This window comes from Rhipicephalus sanguineus, unplaced genomic scaffold (assembly GCF_013339695.2).
Source record: "Rhipicephalus sanguineus isolate Rsan-2018 unplaced genomic scaffold, BIME_Rsan_1.4 Seq484, whole genome shotgun sequence".
In the NCBI taxonomy this organism is placed as follows: Eukaryota; Metazoa; Arthropoda; class Arachnida; order Ixodida; family Ixodidae; genus Rhipicephalus; species Rhipicephalus sanguineus.
In genome coordinates, this window is record NW_023615352.1 from 471,320 (window position 1) to 490,712 (window position 19,393).

At 47.0% G+C, this 19,393-nt stretch overlaps 1 protein-coding gene across 1 annotated transcript in view; it reads left to right on the top strand.

Moving 5' to 3' along the window:
* The first annotated feature begins 3,802 nt into the window (after positions 1-3,802).
* The window catches only part of LOC119377529 (ATP-binding cassette sub-family A member 7), a 69,262-nt gene continuing 53,671 nt past the window's right edge, over positions 3,803-19,393 (top strand). The window contains exons 1-4 of the mRNA XM_049411600.1: positions 3,803-4,094; positions 5,674-5,889; positions 10,264-10,395; positions 10,892-11,086. Coding sequence (XP_049267557.1) covers positions 3,803-4,094; positions 5,674-5,889; positions 10,264-10,395; positions 10,892-11,086 — 835 coding nt within the window. The remainder of the gene's footprint in view (positions 4,095-5,673; positions 5,890-10,263; positions 10,396-10,891; positions 11,087-19,393) is intronic.

Consider the following 19,393-nt stretch of genomic DNA (forward strand, 5'->3'; position numbering starts at 1 on the left):
TACGCTCAGTAGCCATGATTAAGTAGGCGGCGACTATGAGAAACGATACCATTATGGAGAATGGCGTAGTAGAGGACTGGGGATTAGTGTTCACCTAGAATTTTTTAAGGTGCATGTAAATCTATGAAATCGGGTTTTCTTGCATTTGACCCGAATGGAAATGCGGCTGACGTGCGCCCTACAGCGCCTCAGCCGGGCACCTAACCTGCTTTTAAAACAACGCATTCTTCCGATGTGGAGTACAAGGAAAATTTTGAATTTACGAAACATTTATGCCAATGATGCTAACCACTCGATCCATTCGCATGGTCGCGAGATGTGCTTTAAGTTGAGCCGGGACTATCGACCCGCATAGCCAACCTGGATTCAGTTTGGAGAAGCACCGCACCGGGTGGTTTGAGATGCGTCGCTCAGAATCGCGCCGGCTCGCTCAGTGGGCCCCTCGGTAAATGCTCGTTGAGCGAGAGAACCGGTATCGGGATCCACTTTCGATGGAGCCTCTTTACAGAGGCTGAAAAATGCCACAAAAAACCTGAAAGATGCTGGGCCCATCGATGCCACCGAAACAAACGTTCCAGGAAAGGGCGCATTACTAGACGACGAGACAGCTGGTGATTAGCACCAAACGCTTACGCAATGCTTACACTAGTCCCAAAGGAGATTCTGGAAGCAGTTATCTTTTTATTACAGTGGGCCGAAATGTGGCAATAATACTAACGCTTGAAAATGTAATAATAAAGTATTTTCATACAGAAATCAGACACGAGACCAATCAAGTGTGTCACAAGAGCTATTATGTTCCCCGCGTAGTATAATAATTTCTTGCTTGAAGATATTATACGTGAAGCTTTCATAACTCACAGATTTTGGTGGCGGCGTCGTACGCGAGAAAGTTGGTGCCGGCGAGCGTACAGAAATACGGCTCCCTAAGCTGCGCAGGTCACATGTTTGTTTGTATGCGCCGTTTTTTTTAATAATTTGTTCTGTCTTGATCGTTTCTGACACGGCAATCTGTTCTTTTGTCGAGGTGGCCTCGCACTTCAAGTTGTTAGTTTTCATGTGGCAACCTGAAACCTGTAGGAACCCAAGTGTTAAGCTGCTAGGGACGTGGACGAAGGTCCAATTCACGGCATTCAGGAAGGAAACAGTTAGGAGGGAGCATTGAGCAATGAGATAGATAGATAGATAGATAGATAGATAGATAGATAGATAGATAGATAGATAGATAGATAGATAGATAGTAGATAGATAGATAGATAGATAGATAGATAGATAGATAGATAGATAGATATAGATAGATAGATAGATAGATGATAGATAGATAGATAGATATAGATAGATAGATAGATAGATAGATAGATAGATAGCTAGATAGATAGATAGATAGATAGATAGATAGATAGATAGATCTTTAAACTGCACGTCTTAACTCTTCTTTAAAAAGTCATGACAAAGGACGGAGTGGGTCCTTGTTCCATAGAAAATCAATTCCAGATTATGAAGTAAGCCGAAACCTATACATAATTGCTTTACTGTGTGTAGCGCAGCAGTATTCGGTGTGATATCACACACCGGTATGACTCTATCAATTTCAGACACATTAAAATGACTCCAATAGACCAATAGACCAGGGGGAACCATAGGGAACGTCTACAGCCGTCTTTAATTTCTATAGCTCACTCTATAGCCAGCTATAGACGTCTATAGTTGTCTTCAAGTGTAGTAATCGTGACGTAGATAGAAAGTAATCCAAATTGACAAAAATATCATCAAACCCTTTCCGTCGGTGGGATCCGAAGCCACAACCTTCGAATAACGCGTCCAGTGCTTTACCAATTGATCTACGATGGAAGGCGGTATCCCGTGCACCTCGTTGGATTGTGTATGTAATCCCTCGGAGTGTTAGCCAGTGCAGCTCGCAGCCTAGGCAGCGCTGGATAATATTCCCTTTATTTCGCTTATATGAATGTTAGGAATTGAGACGCGACGAAGGACATCTTCCCAGCAATCTGACGTTCATTAGTGGTGGCACCGTGGTTACGGTGCTTGGCTGCTGACACGAAAGATGCGGGTTCGATAACGCACGCGAAATGCTACAGGATCATATTTCGTACGATGTCAGTGTAAGGTGAAGAACCCTAGGTAGTCTACACTATCCGAAGACCACCATTACGGCGTCTCCCATAGCTTGAACTACGTTGAGACGTTGAAGCCAACAAACCAACCAACCACTCACCCTTTTTAACAGCGCGCATATTCTGTAAAAGGCAACCATCCGCTCGCATCCGCAGGCTCGCGGATGCGAGCATCCGCAGAGGGTGAGCATATCTGAACCCCATGAATAATGTGTTGTACCGGCGGAACTACAGGAAGACGCTGACTAACACAAGACAGAAAAGGATAGACGCCGTGCCGATGCCACCAAATGGCAACTTTCCTGGAAAGGCTGCAACACGGAACACGAGCAGTAAATGCAAGCGCGTGATAGGGAACATTATCGGGAACGAAGAGCGCACTACTCGCACCTTCTTCGGAATCTCATATTGGCCTCATTTATTATTTCGGCAACGCAACCACGCTTCACCATTTCATGGTTCCTTTAGCATTGTTTCTCGCACTTCATCCGAGCACAGCAGCATACTACGAGGAAACACCGGGTGACTGCTAACGAACCCTTATGCATCATTTAGACAAGTCCCAAAAGAAATCGCCTGTGAAATTTTTTAAGGTGAGAGTTTAAAAATCCCCTTATTGGACACAGGTGTGTACAGCTGAGGCACTAGCGAACATTTGATATTGACAAGCATATGAGGCAGCCATAACCCATATACAATCACCAGGTACACGGCCGTGTAGTACAATACACGGAATACCGTGAAACATGAGAGGAAGTGGGTTGAAACCTAGCGGATATACGACGCCGTGGCGCCAACTTGGGTCACGATGTGCAGGATATGTCTGACTATGGCTCATAGATCTCGCTAGAGTATGATACCCCTGCCGGTGGGACTGCGGGCCTATTTCATTCATCATAAGTGAATTGTAGGGCTGCAACAATACAAAGGATTAGCTGTCCAGGTAGAAAGCGCAACAACGTCCCACTTTTCGTTCTGGAGGCTGCTGCATATCGGTTCATGTTTTAAACAGCGCGAACGACAAAAGCACACAGAAAAGGACTGAACAACACGTGTGTGGGTTGCTAACGCGTTTTCTGTTCTTGCTTCTTCTCTCCTTTTTTTCTGTTTCGATAAAGCATTCAGTTGTTAGTCAGCGCTCGTGTTGTTAAGTCCTCTTTTTAGAACATGAAGCCAAACCAACTGGGCCAACTATCATTTTTGCTGTTTCACATGGAAATGAGGTGGACTTTATGTGCGAGGTCGTGGTCTAAGAAACATACAGTCGGCGGATTATCATTGTAACACATGCAGCCGCGACTTTAGAGGGTATTATTCGACTTGGCATTCACCCAGCACCTATAGCCGCACCTTTTTTGTCCCGTTACTACCCTACTAAAGGTACAGGAAGGAGACGGGGACGATGCTTGACCGTCATATGACTGAAAATATCCGTAAAACGGGAAATATTGTCGTGCTATTATTTCGGTAATCTTGCAATTGCAGCAATGCATCTTGAAACTGTAGCACTGCTGTTCAGTAACTGCTCCATTGAAATTCTGCGGTGCACAGGAACGTTACTAAAAGAGAAATACTGTCTGCTCAAGTGGTCCCACGGTGGACGATCAGGCACGTGATCACGGAGAAGCAGCTCGAGATCGTTTGGACCGCGCTTGGACAGTGGCAGCATGGAGAGCGTGCTGCAGTTCTCGGTGTTGGTGTGGAAGAACATGTATCTTCGACGCCTGCGAGTGCGCCCGATCGCCTTCGTAGTCGAGATTCTCATGGTGACCGTGCCGTTCATCAAGATCCAGAACGAGCGAGGCCTCGGCGGCAACGACGCCGTTGTCAGCAGCATCATCTACCCCGTGTACACGCCGGACTTAACAGACCTCACGCTAGACACCGTTTTCTATGGACCCGTGAACAACTATTCGCGCCGCATCATTAATGCAGTCCGCAGGAAGCTGCCTGGGGTCGGTGAGTTGGTCAACGCCTAGTTACTCCGTCTGTACTATAGCGAAATCGCAGTGCTGCGTAAATACGGAAAATTTGACTGGACGATACGATAGGTCATCGAAGGTGTTGAGTACCACGGCAAATGGTATAGCAATTTGAACGGCGTATAGACTTTTGTTCAACAGCTTTGATTACTGTTTTGACATACCTGTGGTACGCGCTGATATGTTACGTCTTCTCTTTTTTTCCCCTGTTCACGTTTGAGTAACGTTAGGTCAGTGCGCTTACCACCGCTCCTTCAGACCTCTTGCCTGCAGTTTAGCTGCTTCGGTTGGCGTATTTGAACATAGATGGCGCTAGCAATTTCTCTTTGTTATGATCACGGACGAGGACCATGACACGTAGAATTTTGATCAATATACTCGAAACAGCTTGGTTTTGGAACATTCTTCTTCAGATCCAGGCAACTGATGTTGCCTTAACCAGTTCTCATCAGACCGTGTGGCGATCTGCTCCCAATTCCCTATCGCATGTTACCTGCCTCATAGAGCGTCATATAAGGAAATCTTCACAGCTGAGAGATTGTCACTGGACACGAGATCAGCTGTGCAATTCAGACTCTAAAGAGCAGATAAATGGTGGCATCAAGGGTAATCCAGATCGGTACAAGAAATAGAAAAAAAGTGAGGGGCGGCATTGGTCCTTGCACAGAGGTTGCAAAAGCGCGAAGGAGGAATGCGAGCGGAGGCGACAATGTGCTTTTTTAGCAGTCGTATATGTTGCGAGATTATAGCCTCATATGCTGACTATGTATCGAATGAACACCAACCTACCGTATGCACGAAGATCACCACCACATGCCGCCATTCTCGCGCATTGAGACCGCAGTTCTTGCACGTTAAGCCATTGAATTAAATAAATTTGGCCACATTTCTTTCTTGAAGGTGAATAAATTCAACCTCTGTCGTCCTACCATACATATCGCGTGATTTCCTTCTTCCCAACTGAGTGTTAAGAATGGCAAACTAGGCGCACATGAACGCTGACGAGAAAACGAGTGATCTTTTCACGAAGAAAAGAGCCAACGTTGAACGATTTGCTTTTGATCAGGAAACTTTTCATCACAGTCTTTGTAACCGCATGTGCAGCGGTTCTTTCCGTGCATTTTAAGGTAAACCGAAACATAGGTGTTCAATAGAGACAGTTTATAAGCACCCACAAGTGCGACTCCTTTAGGATATTCACATTTTAGATGCCTTATGGCGAAGTTCAATCCGGTGATGGTGGTGTGCGGCGTGACCACCCTTACTGCGCATGCGAACACCCTCTCCACACACCTCCTATCCACTCTCCCTCTCCCCTCTCACTCCACCTCTCCACTCCCCTTCTGAAACGCGGGCTCGACATGCCGAAACGCTGCTTCGGATCGCCTCATGGTCCCCTTTAGCGGGAGATGGTGTAATTTTCTCTCACCCTCTACCTTTGTCTTGTGGTTAGGGTGATAATATATCTGTGCTTTTGCACATTACATATCAAAGAGACACCAGAGCTGTGCTCACCTAATGTCACGGTTTCTTTGTGTTACCGCGAACCTTTTCAGCGATTAAGGCGATGGCGGACGAAGTGGAAATGGCTCAGTTGCTCTTCTCGAAGAACGTGACGCCCAACACGGTCGGTCTGTACTTCCACACGGAATCGCTAGGTGACGACATTCCTCACGACCTGACGTACACCATCATGTTCTCTAGCGGCGTGTACGAGATTACCAAAGCACGCAAGGAGGTCAGGGAGAACGGGCCCTCCCAGCTTGAAGACAGTGAGTAAACACTGCTCATGAGTCACGTACCTGAAATTTCCTTTTCCAAATTCTGGAAAAATTATTCATGAAAGATTAAAGTGAAGCGATGAATCAGTTGAGACGAATAATTTATTTCTTTATAATACTCTACTGCCTTTTATCTCAGCTTCAGTGGTTTATTAACACAACAGAAAACGAAGGTCAAAATTTCATTTCCAATTTCGCGCCGAAATTCGTGAACATGGACGTCACTGGGACGTCAGATATTTCAAAGTGTTTTTTACAGCCAAGCTTCATTTGCCGAGATGATATGGATGCGTATAGGCAGGTTTTCGCTAGCACAGCTATGTGCCACAGGAAGTCGACCTTAGGCGCCCCACTCCCGCTCGCGTGCTCCGCTAAAAATGATGACCGAAAAAGCGCATGTGCTACAGGGATTGGGCAAATCGGACTACTTACCACTTTGCATGGTTGCCAGGTTGGGCTGCTTCGCGCCCATCTCGATACCTTTCTTTAGGCGGATGGCAGCAGAAAAAACGCCTTGGATTCTTGGCTTCTTCTTCACTACTTGACTGTTCTCTTGATTTGAGCCAAATTATTATCTTTTGACGCCGCAGCCGCTGGCGTTCTAGTATGCGGCGTCAAAACATGTAGATCAAGGCAGACTTCTATCTCCCAAATTTGATGTCGGCGCTGGCATTGTGCAAAAGAAAGACTTTTGGGTACGTGGCTGGAATTCGGGGAAAAGGTTTCTCATATGGGGGCCTCATTTTGCAGACCGCCCATTCCTGGGTGAAATATTAGGCTGTAATTGGAAGTGAACAGGAAAATCGAAAACGATCAGCATCCCTGGACGCTATGCGCTTACCGACGTTAGAAACCGGATATCTGACAAACTGTCTGTCTTATTTCTTAGAATTAAGTACGGACTTCAACTCATGTATATTAAGTGCTCGGACTTCGTCATCACGCGAGAAACGATTGCGAAAGTGATTACAATTTATACTTCAGTCCCAGCAACTAATTGTGAGCACGCTAGATCATACAGTACTGATTTTTATTGTCGACTTAACTCATATATGCCCAAACTAAAAAAAAATGACAAAACAAATATTTTTTTTTCACAAGAAGTGTACTTTTACCCTCAAACGAAAGCTGAAGTTCTTTATTCATTGCAAGGTAAACGCAACACTGTTTTTCAAGCCGTCCTATACATATAAGACACTGGGCATTAGGAGTGCTCGGTGCGGGTGTGGTAAGCCTTGATATATTTCACGTGCACACCGACATCGCACTTCTTCCTCTCCATAACGTCTTTCACAGAAAGCGCGCGTTTGCCCGAAGAAAGCGGTCAGCATTTCACGTGCAATTCTTCCTCTCCATGACACCTTTCACACAAAACACGCGTTTGCCCGGAGAAAGCGGTCGGCACGTGGCAGCATGAAAAGAAAGCAATGTCTAGGCTTGCAAACGTTGAGAATGAGGCCTGTTTGATGTGCTGTAGGTGTCGCTAATCATCAGCTAAAGAAATAGCAATGTTAGAGTGCATCAAAGAGAAGCGTCCTATAGTAGGACACTGGGCATGTATGGGTTAAGACTTGTACTTCTAGTCATTGAAGAAACGTCACGCAATACACGTAAAGAGAGCGTCATTTCGGCCACAACGCGAGAAACTCCGTGATCTTGCACGAAACGACTGCTGAAGTGAACAAATTCATGCTTTAACCTTAGCCACGTCATCTGCTCGCAGCCATGTCGCTCCGTGTGGCAGCTGTACAATCGGCGGTCGACTTGGCGCACATCCACGAGCTGGCGCATCGCCGCACGAGCAATCGCAGCCACGAGGAGCTGACGGGTCAAGCTGCGTCAGTTCCCGTTCCCGACATACCACGAGGACACCGACAACTCCATGTTCCTCATAGGCGTCCGCTTTGGTGTCGCGTACGCATTGCCCTTCTGCCTGGTCATCACTCGTGCCATCGAGGAGCGACAGAGCGGGATGCAGGCGAGTGTCATGTTCCACGTTGCAGATCGCATCCTCATGTGGCAATACGGTGGCTACGGGTAGCTTATGCAACTGTGGCCATGTATAGAGCTGCCTACAAAAATTGCTACAGGCTACATTGGCTTGAGTGTCTACCACGAGTTGCCTGCGCTGCTCCTCTAGCGTGTGAATGATTGCCTTTACAGAGATTTCGCTCAAGTTGCTCCTCGCAGAATCAAGTGGCTTTGTGAATTAGTCGAGTGCATCCCTTTCAAAAGAAACTTGTGTTGTATATGAAACATTCCTCATCGATTTGTATTTGCGGAGATTATTGTTGCCATATAGCTTTTGACAAACAAGTCTCACAATTTAGGCCCATAAAAGCTTGAAACATGTTAAGTAGAATCACTACGTACAAAGCAAGAAGAACGAAGATAAGACAAATCCGCCTGCTAACCGGCACTTCCATGCTACATGGGGAACGACTGCAGTGCCAATAGTTTCTCTTGTATTGGTTGTGGGAAATTCTGTGGAGGCAGGGACACGCCGGCATAAAGCACGGACGAAATGCCGCTTTTGGCATCGTCCGTATGACCTCTTGGCTTATGTGCACAGTGCGTTGGAATTCTTCTTTGCCATAAGCAGATAACTTCGTCGCACAAGATTCCCGCGATTCCGCCTAATTTGCACATTTGCTTTAGAGGACAGTTTACATATCAGCATAAATGTATAAGAACGTTCTTTTAGGGAGTGCCAAAGTTCTGGCGACAAGTATGTTACTCATACAAGACACCAATAATGGAAGCGAGCCTTAATGTGCTAACGATTCGTTGCAGTGTTTTCGTTTAAAGGAAACAATGTTAACAAAACGGGCATAATTTCTGTTGCTCTTACTAGAGATTATCATTAAGATAAATTTTTTTCTCTACGTAACTACTATTTAAATCTAAATCTATTTCTTTTCTCATTGTACGGGATAGTGGTTACGGACACGGGCGGCGGTGGCGTAAAGCTACGCCACGAAAATTTGCTCTTGTGATCTCATAACAGATTTCACTCGAAAACTAAATGCGATGAGGGCAGAGTTGCTTAAAGGTGTACATACGCTGTATTGAAATGCCTCTGAAATGTCGGTAAGCTCGTTACTTTGCACACATGAATCATTTTCCTGGTGAAATAATTGCACGGAAGGCAGGTTTACGATTTTTCGTCTGCATGCTGATGTTTCATTGTTTGCTCACGAATGGCCGCGCTTACACTAGCACTTGTATGGCAGCTAACCTATGAAATATCAGGTATTACTTCGTTTTTGGTTATAACTGAACCATGTATCTCTCACCTAAAGCTCATGTCTATCTATGTATTAAGCACGCCCGATAGAATGCGCTAGGGGTACACTTCGTACGTACTGACCCAGGGGCGTAGCCAGAAATTTTTTTCGGGGAGGGGGGGGCGGGGTTTCAACCATACTTTATGTACGTTCGTGCGTGCGTTTGTATGTGCGCATGTATATATGCGCAAGCAAAACTGAAAAAAATTCGGGGGGTTTCAACCCCCCCCTGACTACGCCCCTGTACTGACCCGTTCGTCATGTTTCCTTTTGGAAGACCGAATTATGAATGGAAAAAGGTGACAACGATAGAACGGATAATGATGGCAGAACAATATGTGATAAGAAGGAATTAGAATGCACCAGAAAACCAACAGGGGTGGCTAATATCTTTTTTTACCATTAGGAGGAAAAAGTTGACTTTGCCGGATCAGTTAATGCGTAGGAGATACGTCGATGGCCAAAGAGAGTGACGGAATGGATATCAAAATATGGGAAATGCAGGCCGTCAGCAGAGAGTTAGGTGGAGTGTTAAAAATATGAAGTTCGTAGTAATGAAAAGGAATCAGCTGGCAGTGAGTTAGCGTAAATTCGGCATCATTCGTACACGCCTTCGTTGGCGAAGAAGAGGCTGGTGATGGTGATTATAATGAGGTCAGAATCACCAAATAACAGCATTATACTTTTACATCGTGTTTCTGTTTTAATGTCATGTGCCGTAACATTATTTGCCTACATTTATGCTTTCGCAATTATCTGTTGCCTAGCTGTTTTCATTTGTATCGCCCGCGCAGCTTGGATATTGCGTCCGGAGTGGGAAATAAATAAACCAACAAATCACGGCCAATACGGTGGCAAAAGGAACACGAGAAATTGCAACGTCACGATGTTGTCCCACTTATACCGCCAGCAAGCCACAGAATTTGTTGAATGAAACGCACCACAAAGCGCATCCTTAATTCAACAGCTGTTCACGAAGCTGATGGGAGTTCCGCGAACCTGGTTCTGGTTGGGTGCAATTCCTGTGCGCCATGGCGACGTGGACACTGAGCAGCGTGCTGGTGCTGGCCATGATGAGCCAAATCAAACGGTCCCTACGGACTGGCCTTCATCTTCCGCACGAACCCGACTCTCGTCTTCACGGCCATGCTGATCTTCAACTCGGCGTACATCATCATTGGTCTCTTCACCTCGCTCTTCTTCGACACACGTAAGCACGTTGATTCAAGCCATTCACGGTGTCAAAGAAAACTAATGGCACTGTTGTGCGTCAGTGCACGTAGATCTGCAGAAAAGACCCGAAGCGCATGGACGGATAACACGGCAAATCTGTTCCGCGGAATCCCGAAAATTGGCGGAAGCGTTTTCGCTGTCTTAATATTTCCGCCACCTTGCGGGATTCTGCAGAATCGATTTGCAGTATTCTGTGTCTATGTGCTTCGAGTTGTCGATTAATTTGCCCTCGCGCTGGCAATTGCTACATTTCTTGGTTAGCTCAATTCGTTGAGCGACCACCCCGGGCAAGCGTTAGTCCCAGGTTCGATCCCCGTATAAGGAACAATTTTTCGGCAAATACCAAGCATTCTTTCTGAGAAATCCGTATGTATTTCCTTGGGACTTCATCCTAAATACGAGTTATTGGCAATATTCACTTCTTGTTTCTCACTTCTGTCAAATCCGGCTTTGCATGTTGCACGTCGAGGCAGCGAGTCTCGGCCTGGCGTGTGGTCTGATCCTGTGGACGGTGTCGCTGCTGGGTCCCTTCCTGTCGCTGGAGTGGTCTGCCCGCACGGTGTCCGCCTACATCTCGACCAAGAGCAGCTCCAAGTTATCCGCCTCTGTGATCCCCATACATGGCCTGTACTTCTTCTTTCGCATCGTCGAGTTCTACGAGTCGTACGGTAATGTAGCCTGGAACCATTTCATATGGCTTGATTTAGAACTGTATATAACCTTGTTGGGCCAGACGTGAACGCGTAGGACGCAACCGGTGATCTATTAGAGCTAGATTTGGACATAAAATTCCGCATAATGTTAACACTACGCATACGAATATGACGGCACGTGTTCTATTTGACGTTTTTTTTTTTCTCAAACGACGTTGCGCGTTTTCGTTCCGTGCACTATGTGCAACATTTTTCTTAGCACCTTTTTCTATTTGACTCAGCTCTGCAAAAGTTCTGTTCTGTGAAAGCTCACAGGTCCGTTCTACGAGCGCCCTCAAGGCAGACGATGGTTGTTTAATGAAGCTATAAAGGAGCTCCCGTCGCAATCCGTACAAAGACAGGAGCCCTCGCGCTGTTATTTGCTGGCCTGCAGGTTTGGCTCGGATGTAGGGACTTGTGCATCTCAGCAAGCTCAGCGGAACAAACACAAGAGAAAGGAACCCGTAGACAGTCGCTGCGCTTGCTAAGATGCACAAGTTCCACACCCACCAACTAGACCAAATTTCCGCGTTGAATAATCGGATGTAGGGCCAGCGCCCGGAAAAGCTTTGGTACCATGTTCGAATCCCGCACAAATATGAATTTTTCTTTGACTGCGAGGTTCTCTTTTTGAGAAGCCTGTGCGTTTTATCATTGTTTCTCCGTGTTAAAGAACCTGTAAATGGCCGTTTTTTCACGTTTATCGACCTCCCTTATCGCGCTGCTAAGCTCGAGCAAGTGGATTCTACCGCGCGCCTCTTGATCATACCGTGGTCTTGGCACGTAAAACTCTAGCAGTTAGATCATACCGTGGTTTTCGCACGTAAAACTCTAGCAGTTAACGCTAGTGAAATCATAAGCCTTCCTCCAGCTTGCGGTCTTCCGCATAACTGATTTGCCATCACGAAAGCGTCGGCCATTATTTTTCAACATGCTAAAGTAAGAACGAAGCTGTTATCAGATTTGCGCAGCTTTTAAGGGGAGCGTCACGCGCAGTACGCTGCGTCGCGATGGGTGTTTAACGGATTGTCGAGATACACCCACCCCTAGTTATAAAATTACCCGCTTGGGTGCGAAACTCGATAGGGTTTAATTGGTAACTCTTGTGTTTGGTTTATTTATTATTAGTTTCGTGATGGTTACTAGTCGAGAGTATTGTGTCCGCCGCATTTCTTAAATCACTCGCGATAGCAGATTTAGCAAAACTAGAATTAAGTTTTGGGTGTTATTACGGTTGCTTTAAATTTAAAGACGTCATTCGACGACTATAAGCTCCTATCAAGAAGCACTCAATAATAGTTTATAAAGCTCGGCTTAATCCACGTACTAAACTTCACCGCTTTATCGCTTCAAATTATCCCAAGAATCCTTGAAAACGTCTACAATCTGCCCAAGAAGAAAACTACGTCACCGCCTTTCGCGGAAGACCAAAACTCGCAGGGCCCGTTAGGCACTCACCTAAGACGACTCGAAGGCGAAAGCCGTCTTCTCTTTTTAAAAACATGAACTTTTAGCTCCCGTTGTCACCGGCCTTCAAGCGATATTGAGCGAAATGCCAGCGCCGTTATCCGGGCGCTTCAAACGCGACATCCTGGCATTCAGATGATATCATACGGGCTTTGTGGATGAGACATCCGGGTACTCAGCCCGGAAGTTTCAGAAAGTGCGGTCTTGGACAGGGACCCCTTTTTACAGGACCGCATTACTTACCCTGGCAGCGATCCAAACAAGTTAGAAAATAGATTGATTGACAAGTCTTAGTGTTTTTCGCACTATATATTACTGAAGCTGTATCTTCTTGTACGCTGAAGGTTTATTTACTGGTTACAATAGCGATGTTCCAAAGGCAGATAGGGCACGATACACCTGCTCTTTTAAGCGCGAGCGCCCAGTATGGGCTCTTTTCAGAGTTGCCAGTTCCACTTATAATAAGCGGATTTGGGCTTCTTTTGTCGCGGAGTCGCTAGTAGAACGTTCCCGTCGCTTGTCGAGTTTTTTTAAATGCGAAGCATTTCTTAGCGAACTTCTGCGATTTTGAGCGTATCTATCTATCTATCTATCTATCTATCTATCTATCTATCTATCTATCTATCTATCTATCTATCTATCTATCTATCTATCTATCTATCTATCTATCTATCTATCTATCTATCTATCTATCTATCTATCTATCTATCTATCTATCTATCTATCTATCTATCCGCCTACGACTTTGTGCTCTCCTGCTCGTTTCGTTAATCGAATGTACACCAAAATTGGTATGGCATAACATGACTGTATGACGAACATGAATGACGAGTCATAACATGAAAATCGTGACATGCATGTCATGAACGACATGATATACATGCCACAGTCTTGGTGCTCTTACGGCCGTTTCGTTAACTAGATATGTAGCAAAATTGATACGGCGTGACAAGAGTGTATGACGAACATAACTGACAGGTCCTAACGCGCAAATCGTGATATGCATGTCATGTACAGCATGATATACATGACACGCTCATGGTGCGCTCGCGGCCGTTTCGCTAGCTTGATATATACCAACATTGGTACTGCGCGACGTTACTGTGTAACGAACATAAATAACATGAGTTAACATGAAAATCATGACACGCATGTCATGTACAACATGACTTACGTGCCACGCTCACGGTGCGCTGGCGGCCGTTTCGCTAGCTTGATCTACACCGAAATTGGTATTGCGCGACGTGACTGTGTGACGAACATAAATAACACGAGTTAACATGAAAATCACGACACGCATGTCATGTATGGCATGACTTAAGTGCAACGCTCATGGTGCGCTGGCGGCTGTTTCGCTAGCTTGGTCTACCCCGAAATTAGTATTGCGTGACGTTACTGTGTAACGAGCATAAATAACATGAGTCGCACGCATTTTTCTCAATGACAGACTAGACGATGTATGCAGCTCTTTGCTGGTTGTTTTGCATTACATCGATTCCCACAACGCGTGGGATCAGACGTCTTTTTAGTTCATTTTGAATTTTTGCAGCCAATATTGTTATTTTAGTCGTCATCGCGTTCGCCAATAGAGGGTTTGTCGATGACTTTGAGTAGTTTGGTGGAATCAACAAGTATCGTTATTAATGAACTGGCAAACGTGCATTCAACCGAACGGAGACTTCTCTGGAGAGAATGTTAAAAGGTAAATATGTGATTTCGTTCACAGTTGCGCATGTTTGTGCTCAAGTGGTTTTTTCGGCTCTCCTTCGTATTTGCCTGACATTTTTTATTATATAAAAATATTTTCAAGAATGTGTAAATTCAATAAATTTCCGCTTGTTTAGGGCTTCTTCGCGAAAGTCGCGCCGCTTTTTTGGGGCTTGTTTTGTGATCATTGTTTGCTTGTTAACTCGGTAGCATCTGGCAACGCTGGCTCTTTTGAACGTCAGCGGTGCGCAATTAAACGGACTTTGCGGCGCGAGTTGCCGTAGCCTTCGTGAGATGGCTTATATATATATGTATATATATATATATATATATATATATATATATATATATATATATATTATATATATATATTATATATCCGCACACTGACACGAATTCACGGAACCATGTGGAATCACCGTCCACCGAGACTTAACGAGCACAAGGTGAGGCTTTGAGATTGAAATATTGCGCGACAGAGTACAGTCGGCATTTAGTAAAATGAGATACATTGATTAGACAGCGAATGCGTCGCTCGCACCGCAGGCAACGAAAAATATTTTATCACCATTGGCCAGCACTAACTGCCGATGTTACATTTTACAAACGCTATTTGTGTTTTGGCGTGTCCGCTCAAATGTGACCACTCTGTAGATATGCATAGCCGTACTCATGGGCAATGCAATATTACCATTTAAAGGCCGTCGTGGCTAGACACAGTTGGCAAGCGCAGGAGTGTTTATGACACTAAACGCTCAAGCGGAAAGCTATTTCTGGCAATTCGATAGCTCCCATTCGTAAAATTATATAGTACACCAGTTAGCGAATGTATACGCACCATTGCCGTCCGTACACCTTTGTCGTCTGCACTGTCTAGTGGCCAGCCGTCTGCGGTGAAAAGCATTTCTCTGACGCATTCCGTCAGAGTAATGCTCTCGCCGATTCCGGCAAGGGGATTCTCTCGACAGCCGACGGCTCGCGACTAGATGGCGTAGACAGCGATGTTGGCACGCGCTCCCGTGGTCCGTATACCTTTGCTCATGGGTGCACATTACAAGTAATCGTCGAATAAACATATTGTAACGCGGCGCTGAAAGAAGGAGGAAGAAGAGGGACTGGCACGAGGGATTGCTGACCGGCGGTTTGCGACCGTCTCTTGTGTTTTTCTCCAGCTTCTACTTCGCATTGTAAATAAACCCATCACATCCGTAACAGCTTTGGTGGAGGTGCTGGGTAATCCGACGCCCTGGACAACCCACTCGCAGAAGACTTTCGAAGAAGCAGACGTCTAGCCGGTCTACCCCCGGAAATCACCGACATGACCGACGCCGAAGCAGGCACGCCGACGGGCAACGCCGCTGCATCAACCAGTGCCACGGCCTTGGAGCAAGCTGGCCGCAGACCAAGACAACCTAACTGCTGGGCGCCTGAACCACGCATATTCTCAGGTAAAACAGATGAAGACGTGGATGATTGGCTGAAACACTACGAAAGAGTGAGCCGCTATCACGAGTGGAGTACGCGGCGAAACTCGTGAACGTAGCATTTTTTCTCGCTGGCACCGCTCTGCTTTGGTTCGAGAATCACGAACACGTGCTCACCACTTGGGAAATCTTTGTCCAGGAATTGAAGACCTGCTTTGGGGACACGAGCTCGAAGAAAAAGAAAGCTGAGCAAACGCTCTCGCGTAGAGCTCAGTTGCCCGGCGAGACGTGCACGACATACATCGAAGAGGTATTGAAGCTTTGCGGGATTGTAAACGCGAACATGCCTGACGAAGACAAAGTTGGACATTTGTTAAAAGGCATCGCCGAAGACGTGTACAATTTCCTCACGAAGGACAACCTGAGCACTCCTTCCGAATTTAGGCAGCAGTGTCGCGCATTCGAGGCTCTGAAGACCCGAAGAATTATACCCAAGTTCGGGCGCTTGGACAACGTTCCCAGCGTTGCAAGTATGGACGTCGCCTCCTGCGAAGACATTCCCTTGATCATCCGTCGGGTAGTTCGAGAGGAGCTACGACGGCTTCAAGCGGCGGATGCCCACTACCAATGCTCGTTCGACGATTGCCCCGAACCACCATCATACTGGATGCGAGAGCGTCGCGTCGAGTGCAGACCGCGCAGTGAAGAGGCATATTTCAACACGAGCCTCCAGTCTCTACCTGCAGATCACAGTCGCCGCCGTCCATCACCATCCCAACGGGTTGCTGCAGAATACCAGTCAGCACCAACAAGGCGTATTCCTGAAGATTACTACCAGGCGTCACGACGTGCTTCTGCCGAGCACTACCCAACTTCGCGTACCTCTGCTCCCACTAATGTAAGCCGGGAACTACCTGTTTGCTACGCATGCGGCCTCCGAGGGCACATTTCGCGCTTCTGCCGCCGCCAGCCGCGAGCACCGCGCTTTTCGACGTACCCTGCTCGTGTGCACGAAACCTCGACCTCTACACCTGTCATTCACCCTCTACGACAGCAGTGGCCTAGCAGATTCCGCAACGAGTCCCCCGCCTCCGAGCGAAGCCTTACGCCGCCTCCGACACGATCACGCCGCTCGCCGTCGCCGCGTCGTCGGTCGCCTTCCCCGCCTCAGCTGGGAAACTAGCTGATGCGACCGATGGAGGTGCGGTCGCGGGACGGTCATATTCGCCAATTCCTCCTGCTGTTGTGATGCTAAAGAACAAAGTGAGTGTGCGTATAGACGGTGTAAATACTATCGCCCTTGTAGACACTGGTGCTGCTATTTCGGTAATGAGCCTTCGTTTCAAAGATTGTTTTTTAGGCCATAAAGTTATGTTCGCGTGGGACCGCCAAGAAACTTTTCGTGGAGTTGGAGGTGAAATGTTGCGCCCTGTCGGTATTTGTTCCGTTCTTCTTTCTATTGGAGGACAAAGTTTCAGAGCCGAATTCACTGTGTTAGCTCACGCAACTCATGACGTCATTTTAGGTATAGACCTCCTTCGTGAATGCGGTGCAACGCTTGACTGTGGAACAGGAGAAATTCTTCTACAAAGCACGTTGCCAACTGCCGCCATTGATGACTTTCCGACTCACCCAGCTGACGTGCTTTCAATTTCTAAAGATGTGTCGATCCCTGGTCGGACAGCAGTGTTTGTTCCCGTATGCTCTTCTCGCGCCCAGTTGGGACCCTGCACCGGACTTGTAGAGCCTGATCGCACCAACGCTATTAAGAAGAATGTCTTGGTTCCGCGGTGTCATTCGAGCCATCGACGGACATGCTTTTTTGTGGACGGTCAACGCCTCCCCAGAGCCTGTTGCTCTCCCAGCCGGACTTAAACTGGCAACATTTGAAGAGCAGACCGCAATTGACATCAGAACGGTTGCAGAGTCCTCAGGCATCAGTCGGACAACGCCCAACTACTCGGCCGAATTGCGACGCATGATTAACAAGTCACTGCCTTCTTCCGAGCAGCATGTTCTCGAAGAAGTCCTTGCACGCTATGTGGCAGTCTTTGATTTTGCTCAAGACGAGCGTTGTCTCACGTTGCCGAAATCCCGTATGCACCACCGAATCAACACGGGAGACGCTACGCCGATACGCCAGAAACCCTATCGCGTATCCCCTTCTGAAAGGAAAGTGATTGCCGAACAGGTCAACGACATGCTGCAGAAGGGCGTTATTCAGGAGTCATGCAGCCCCTGGGCAGCTCCTGTTATACTCGTGAAAAAGAAAGACAACTCGTGGAGGTTTTGTGTTGACTACCGCCGCCTTAACGCCGTCACAAAGAAAGATGTGTACCCTCTACCACGCATCGACGATGCTGTTGATTGCCTGCACTCCGCCGCCTACTTTTCATCGGTCGACCTAAGGTCTGGGTACTGGCAGATACCAATGCATCCGTCTGACAGAGAGAAGACTGCTTTCGTTACGCCCGATCGGTTATTTGAATTTAACGTTATGCCGTTCGGCTTATGTAATGCCCCAGCAACCTTCGAGAGATTTATGGATTCCATCCTTCGCGGTCTCAAATGGGAGACTTGTATGTGTTATCTGGATGATGTGATTATATTCGGACGGACATTCCACGAGCACAATCAGCGGCTCAGCGTTGTTCTGGATTGCGTCAAACAAGCTGGGCTCATTTTAAACGCAAAGAAGTGCCATTTTGGTGAGCGCCAAGCCCTGGTTCTCGGATATCTCGTCGACAAGGACGGCATACGACCAGATCCCGACAAGATTACTGCAGTCCGCAACTTTAAGCAGCCGACGACGGTGAAGGATCTTCGTAGCTTCCTGGGCCTGTGTTCTTATTTTCGCAGGTTTATTAAGGACTTCGCCCTTGCTCATCCACTGACAAACTTGCTCCGGAAGGATACCCCATACCAGTGGACCGTTCAATGTGAGACTGCCTTCGAGCAGCTGAAGTTTGTGCTCACTTCCGGGCCACTTTTACGTCATTTCGACCCGGAGGCACTCACGGAACTGCACACAGATGCTAGTGGTGTCGGCGTTGGCGCTGTCCTCGTTCAGCTTCATGACGGACGTCAACACGTCGTTGCGTACGCAAGTCGTACTTTGACGAAGGCTGAGAGCAATTATACAGTAACGGAACTTGAATGCCTCGCGGTTGTTTCGCTCGCCGTCCAAAAATTCAGACCTTATTTGTACGGCCGACATTTCAAGATCGTCACAGATCACCATTCACTGTGTTGGCTTGTCGGACTACGCGACCCAGCTGGTCGATTAGCTCGTTGGGCATTGCGGCTTCAAGAGTACAACTTTTCTGTTGCTTACAAGAGTGGTCGCTGCCACGCAGACGCCGACTGCTTATCTCGTCTTCCATCTCAGAATGTGGACACTGCTGACGACGATTTCGACAACTACCTCGTTGCGATTTCCTCCAACTTCCCTAGTTTGGACGCCTTCGGTCACGAGCAACAGCGCGACCCTTCAGTGAGACAAATTATCGATGCGACCCGCAGCTCTGAACGCGCAACGCCATTTGTAGTTCATGATGGCCTTCTATATCGCAAGAATTACTCCAGCGATGGCGCCCCACTGCTACTCGTCGTCCCCGAATGTCTGCGCCTTGCGGTCTTCCGCGCAATGCATGACGACATTACGTCTGGGCACCTTGGATTTGCC